This window comes from Talaromyces rugulosus, chromosome IV, assembly GCF_013368755.1.
Source record: "Talaromyces rugulosus chromosome IV, complete sequence".
Lineage (NCBI taxonomy): Eukaryota > Fungi > Ascomycota > Eurotiomycetes > Eurotiales > Trichocomaceae > Talaromyces > Talaromyces rugulosus.
Genome location: NC_049564.1, coordinates 4,138,497 through 4,144,558, shown reverse-complemented (window position 1 = coordinate 4,144,558; position 6,062 = coordinate 4,138,497). Strand labels below are relative to the sequence as shown.

Below are 6,062 nucleotides of genomic sequence, written 5' to 3'. Positions count from 1 at the left end.
TTTCTGGCTGAAAGGCTGCCCGGGGAATTCTGATCTGTAGGGACTCAGCATGGAGAAAGTTAAAATTTCACCCACCAGTGGTAAACAAAACAGACTTACCATCAGAAATCTCAAGTGATATGGCTCGGGCAAACGATTTGGGAGAACAGTTATCCGGCATCTCCACTATGGTTCCTTCCACGCCTTGTTCCATAATGGCAAAACATCCAACAACATCATCACTTAGGCAGGTCACCCTGGCAGTATGGGCCATTTTATCTCTAGACTGATCATATATACTTTGAGGGCAGTTAAGGAAGACAAAAGGCTCCGCTTCACCGTCACGCTTCTTTAGCGAAGAGACAGCGGACGAGTCGCCAGTTACAAGCATAAAACCAAATCCGCCATCGGCCGGATTGATGCTATGACCTAGAGTTACAAGCCCGTATTTTGTAGGGGTGTCAGATGGTGGGAGCATCTCTTCAGGGAACAGGTATGACAGATCAACAAGGTCAAAGGGCATGTCCGTAGCGTTAACAGCCGAAGCATCTACCACGGCATCGAGCGCATCCAGAGCTGTGGTATCGAGATCTATGGCCCAGATCATCACTCCAGAGAGACCCATGATATTAGCATACTCAATCTTCGCCTAGAATGTGATGGCATCGTCGTAGCTGGAATAGGTAATTAAATTAATAATTTAAACATGTTTTCAACCTCTAGGTGGAAGAGAACTCACGAGACCCAGCTATTTCTATTGTAGACGAGATATCTGTCTCCAGCGTTTGTGTCCAGATACGGAGTTGCACCGGTGGAGGCAACAATATCGGTGATTTCTAGTTGATAGGAAAAAAACAGTCCGGTCAGTCTTGATTTTCGTTGATGTAAACCGAGAAACCCCCTCTTCAAAAAGAGAAAATAGAAAAACCAAAAACACAAAGAGAGGACTGGAGCGAAGAATCTACGAGTGGAATCCAGACACACCAACTTGGCGGCCCATCATTGCCGTCGTCTTGAGAGTCAGAATCGTCTGAAGAATCAGCGCTATCATTGCCGTCGTCCTGAAGTAATGAGTCGTCCCAGATAACTTCGACGACGCCTCTGCGGTAATTTTCGTCGTCGGCAATGGCCCTAGCGACTTCGACGTTACGTGGATTGGCTGATATGAAGACGCGGTCGATTCGCAAACGTATTGCGTTGCCGAGACCCCTACAGGTCAGACGCGCACTTTTGAGATCACGGTTTGGCAGGATGTCAAAAATATATGTGAGTAGTTCTAGAGGTAGCAAGAGCAAGCGGCTAGAGATCGAATGGTCTGCACTCATGGCTGTTGTATTTGTATCTGCAGAATTACAAGTGAGGGTCGTAAAATGTACAACCCCGCCCTAGGGCTCATACCGTTCCTGATTAAAAAAAACCACTAATGGTATTAATATTACAGATGTTGTGGCTTTATTGTTATTATTTGGTTATTATTCACCCAGCATTTTCTGAACTATTTAAGAATATTAAAATAAACGTCAAATACGTTTATTTCTTAATGTTGAATTATTACATCCTACTTATGATAACTAGGGGTTATATGTAGGGGTTATATGAGCGGGACTTTGTATGTGTTACAAAGTGAGTTACCCGCTTTTAGTATGTGGGTTATGTAACAAAATGCCAAGCCATTAATAACCACTCCCATACAGATATACTAGGATGACTAGGCAATTTTTACCCTTTTTGGTTATTCTGTCGGTTTTATCTGATTATCTTGTTTACCACCTCCCCGCCCAAGACTACCAAGGTATTTTTAAAAACTGGTTTTGTACGGGCTAACTAAGTAATTCTGTCAGTATTATCTTTATATATTTAATTTAAAAGTATAAATTAATTTTTTCTTTTATTTTAATTGAAATATATGAACTATATATCTTAAATATATTAAATTATTCAATTTTTATATAAATTATGCCAGTTTTATTTGACCGCCTTACTTACCACCTTTCTATTTAAGATGCTCAGAATGTAACTTATACAGTAACTCAAAGGCACACAAGGCATCAATAACCTAGTTATTTGTATGGCTTGACTGCCGATCTCGCTCAATAACTGGGTTACTTGGGGGGGTGTGTTACAGGGCTTAGCGTAACCCGGCCGCACACAGGGTTCGATAACTTATTATATAGATATAGATGTATGTGTCTAATTTAAACCAAACTACCTCGGTCCGACAGGGCTGGCAGTGTCACGAGATCCTCAGCAGGAGGGTCTGAGGTCTGAGATAACCGCAATCGAAGAAGAGAAATAAATTCAATTTGCAAAAAATGCTAAAAGTAGATGGCCTCGGACCCATAATTCAGAGTTTGTCAACCGTCAAATTGTACTAATCCTCAACTGATCAGAGGCAAATTTACCGAAATCAACTGCCGATTTGGCAAGTGATCAGGGTAAACAAATCGGGATTAGTTGCATATAAATAGAACTAAGAAAATTAGTGGCAGATAGAACAAATCAGACCTTTTGACACCTCTTACAAATTTGGCACCTTGCAGGTTCCAAAGTCCAAACCGAGTATTAAGCCTTGCTCCACAAAGTGCGACAGAGTCGCTCAGAGCGTATAGTTGTCAGCGACTATACACAGACCAAGTGTTGGAACCGGATTATTATTCCACCAGCCATTCTACCAAGAGGTCTATGGATTGCGGATTTTAAATAATACTTGTAAAATTATTTCAGAAATATTTCAAAATCAAAAAATTATTTATCTAGTGTTTTAGTTTACTATATAAATTTATATTATACATTGAAATTTTTCTGAAATTTTTAATGAAATGTTGTAAACTACTAATGCACAGGTCAGCTGTCACAACCAGAATAAAGTTCCAGACTTCCAGTTCTGACCTATTCCAACAGCTGGCCCGTGCAAGGTGGTGCCAAACTACCTCCTGAGTTGGTCATTCTTGCTGATCATCAATTGTGGAGCAGGGTGGGAACGAGCAAATACGCGTATACGTACATGGACATCCCCCTGCGGATGCTGCCAACCTCACCAAGGCAGTGACTAAATCCTGCGGCATACATCAACCCGTCATGGCGTATTCTAATGGTCTTCCAGGTCTTCTGGCGTATGGGCTATTGCTTAAATTGACCGTTTGCCCACGGGTATCTAGAACTCGACGTTGAAGCAGCAGAGTCCATCTCTTACAAGGATCAAGATGCGCTTAAAGGCAGCATTTCTATATGGCATCTTCCTGGCTGTGACAGCCCAGAGAGTGCCCTACACTTCCACCAAGCAGAAAAACATTGCTGTCCCATCCCCGCCTGACCCCGAGCCCATTGAGATCATTGAGCTTCCCCTTCCCCCGGTCACTCCGGATGAAACCGAAGGCGGTTGTACACGAAAGATCAACCCACATGGGACGGGCTGCATAGGTGCAACAGCATCGAATCTACTCAGCGGAAACTTTCTACCGGATGGGGATCATGTCACGGCCTCCTTGGTCTTTACAGGGGCGCCCGCCGCTCCCGACCCGGCCAGCATCTATAACGGCCTCCACTTGATCATCATCCGTGCTAATGGAACAAATTTCCCTAATGGGGATCCATGGAAATGCATCACCTGCGGGGTTCCAGCTGATCAACAATACGGCCTCACCTCGACGATGGACTACCAGTACCCCCAGGCGTTCACTGATGGAACCCGGGTCCTCGCAGGAGCATATATCATCGATTGCGGCACCGCGCAACTCGCCAGCCCAAAGTGTACGCCGGACAAGGTCCATATCTATCCTATCCGATGGAATATCACTCCAAATGGCAACGGCTCTGGAGGGGCCATTCGGGAGTTGCGCAAGCACCCCGACGACGTCCATTTGAGCTTCAACGCCATGTCCTATACCACCGGCACCATAGCTCAATATGCCTATTTTGCGCGACTCCAGTTCAATCCCGCGCCGACGACAGGAACCCCCCTCACACCGCGTTATGATCTAGTCAATGTCACCCTGCTATATGATCCGACAGGCGAAACCCCTTTATCCGCTAATGGGAGCCACTTGACAATCAACAGGCAGTCAATCTCGGTGGGGGAGGCACGGGGCTTGAGTGGCCTGGGCGATCAGATCGACTACCTCGGATTCCCTGCAGAATCTTGCAATGTCGATATTTTCGGGGCCAACCTCAAGACCGGAGAGGTGACACGAGTGACCTACGGCCCAGAATACGTCGGCCCCATGGACACGTCCTCGGATGGCAAGTGGGTGGTAATTATGGATACTACGACCTCTGACCGGATGATGTTTCTGGCGGGGATGCGAGGCGTACCACCCCTTGTCGACACTCTGATTACGGGGGCCATCTCTTCTATCCGAAACAACGGCCATCGGCGATTCTTCCAGCCGTGGCTTTTCGAACGCTACGGCGCCCGTGATCACAAAGATAGCCGCAACTATCAAGGCCAGCAGATCAATGCCGGTGGAGATAGCCACCCGGGTAGCGTGAGTGACCCTCTCTGGAACGGCGGCGCTGATCCTCGATTCTCTCTCGATGGGACCAAGATTGCGTACTTTCAGCTTCTGGTCCAAACCCCTGACTGCGGGGGAAGCAACCCGTTACCGTGTCCAAACTCCACTGAGCCGGGCCACCGCACCGAACGGCTCATGATGGCAACGCTGTCGAGCCGCGAGCCAATTCCATGGGCACCTATGGACCCGGTTTCTGATACTGTGCCCTGGGGACAGCCATATGTTCCGGGAAGCGCACCCCCGGATCAAGCGCTTGTTCCCTATGGCAATTTTACCTTGACCGGCCAGGTGAGCGGCCACGCTAAGGTTTCCTTTGTTGCCAATAGTGCTGGCACTACTCTTGAAACTGTCCTCGCCACGTATTATAATTACTCTGATGATGGCGACAACTTCATCATGGGTACCGAGAAAGTGTCCACGTCATACCCAAATATGACTCTAATTCACGTGGACTGGTTCTCGGACTTGCACTCGACCGGCATCAGTAAGAGCTCCAAGTTGACGAGCCCTGGTGGGTTTTACTTTGATATTGATATCAATAATAACAAGTTTTACGCGAATGGCACCCTGACTACTACAGTCGATGGAGTTGTCTATCGCCAACCTGAAAATGCTACCTAACGCTTGCTATATGCATAGCGAAAGACGGGATTTCGACAGTCTCCAGGATATGTATACACATATCTCTCAATAAGAGTGTAAATACTTACCAGTCCCCAATTGTCAAACTTTTTTAAACTCCCTGTGTTATTCAATGTTACTACTACAGAAAGCCGCGAAGTTTTAGGAATAACCTATAACTTCCCAAGTCCCACTAGTAGCGTTTTAATTAAAATGGCATTAAACAGCGAGCGCGAACGATGTAGAGAATGATAAGGATATTTATAAATTTTATAGTAAACTTACTGTAGAGTAGTACAGTGTAGTGTGTAATATTGAAGTTGTCCGGCAAGAACCGTTGTGTAGCGAACCTTTTTATATGGTTTTCACCAACAATCATTTTACTGGGGTCGACACCTAACCATCCAAATTGAACAGATAACAGAGCTTATATAAATCAACTGGGTACTCTAGTGAGCTTAATTACGCATGTTTTGAGTATAATTTGTTGTAATTGTTATGTATTTAGTTCTCGGATCCTCATATCTCCATAACCCTAATTTCAGTTTGCATTGTTTGCATCCTGCACCTTGAATTCCGAAAGATTCAGTCGAACGTCGACCGAACAAGGTCGTTTTTGCCTTTTGGCACTCCGCACGTTATTTCCAATGATAGACGATGTGGCTCGCGACAGATTAGGATGTTTAAAGATGCCTCGTAGGTCACATCGCAAGTCGCGCAAAGGCTGCATGGAATGCAAGCGACGTCATATGAAGGTATTGAGTTCCACGCGAAATACATTCTTTTCCAAGGGGGGGGATGCTGACTGGCTGGAAGTGCGATGAAAAAAGACCCGTCTGTTCGAACTGCACAAGCTCAGAGCGAAACTGTCAATATGTGGCTGGGAGCGAGTCATCCGCAGTTAGCCCGTCCGATCACCAAGAGTTAGATACACAATACCGTCCAGTGAAT

General features: G+C 45.8%; 2 protein-coding genes across 2 annotated transcripts; one reads left to right on the top strand and one right to left on the bottom strand.

Annotated features, from left to right (window-relative positions):
• Window positions 1–628: 628 nt before the first annotated feature.
• Window positions 629–1,304, bottom strand: TRUGW13939_08139 (uncharacterized protein; the record flags this gene model as incomplete). The annotated part of the gene is made up of 3 exons (XM_035491275.1): window positions 629–653; window positions 719–815; window positions 968–1,304. 3 exons carry the CDS (start codon window positions 1,302–1,304, stop codon window positions 629–631), a joined length of 459 nt encoding a protein of 152 aa, XP_035347168.1.
• A 1,878-nt stretch (window positions 1,305–3,182) lies between these two features.
• On the top strand, window positions 3,183–5,111 carry TRUGW13939_08138 (uncharacterized protein; the record flags this gene model as incomplete). Its single annotated transcript, XM_035491274.1, has 1 exon — window positions 3,183–5,111. The coding sequence occupies one exon, from the start codon at window positions 3,183–3,185 to the stop codon at window positions 5,109–5,111; it is 1,929 nt and encodes a 642-aa protein (XP_035347167.1).
• Between the last annotated feature and the right edge of the window lie 951 nt (window positions 5,112–6,062).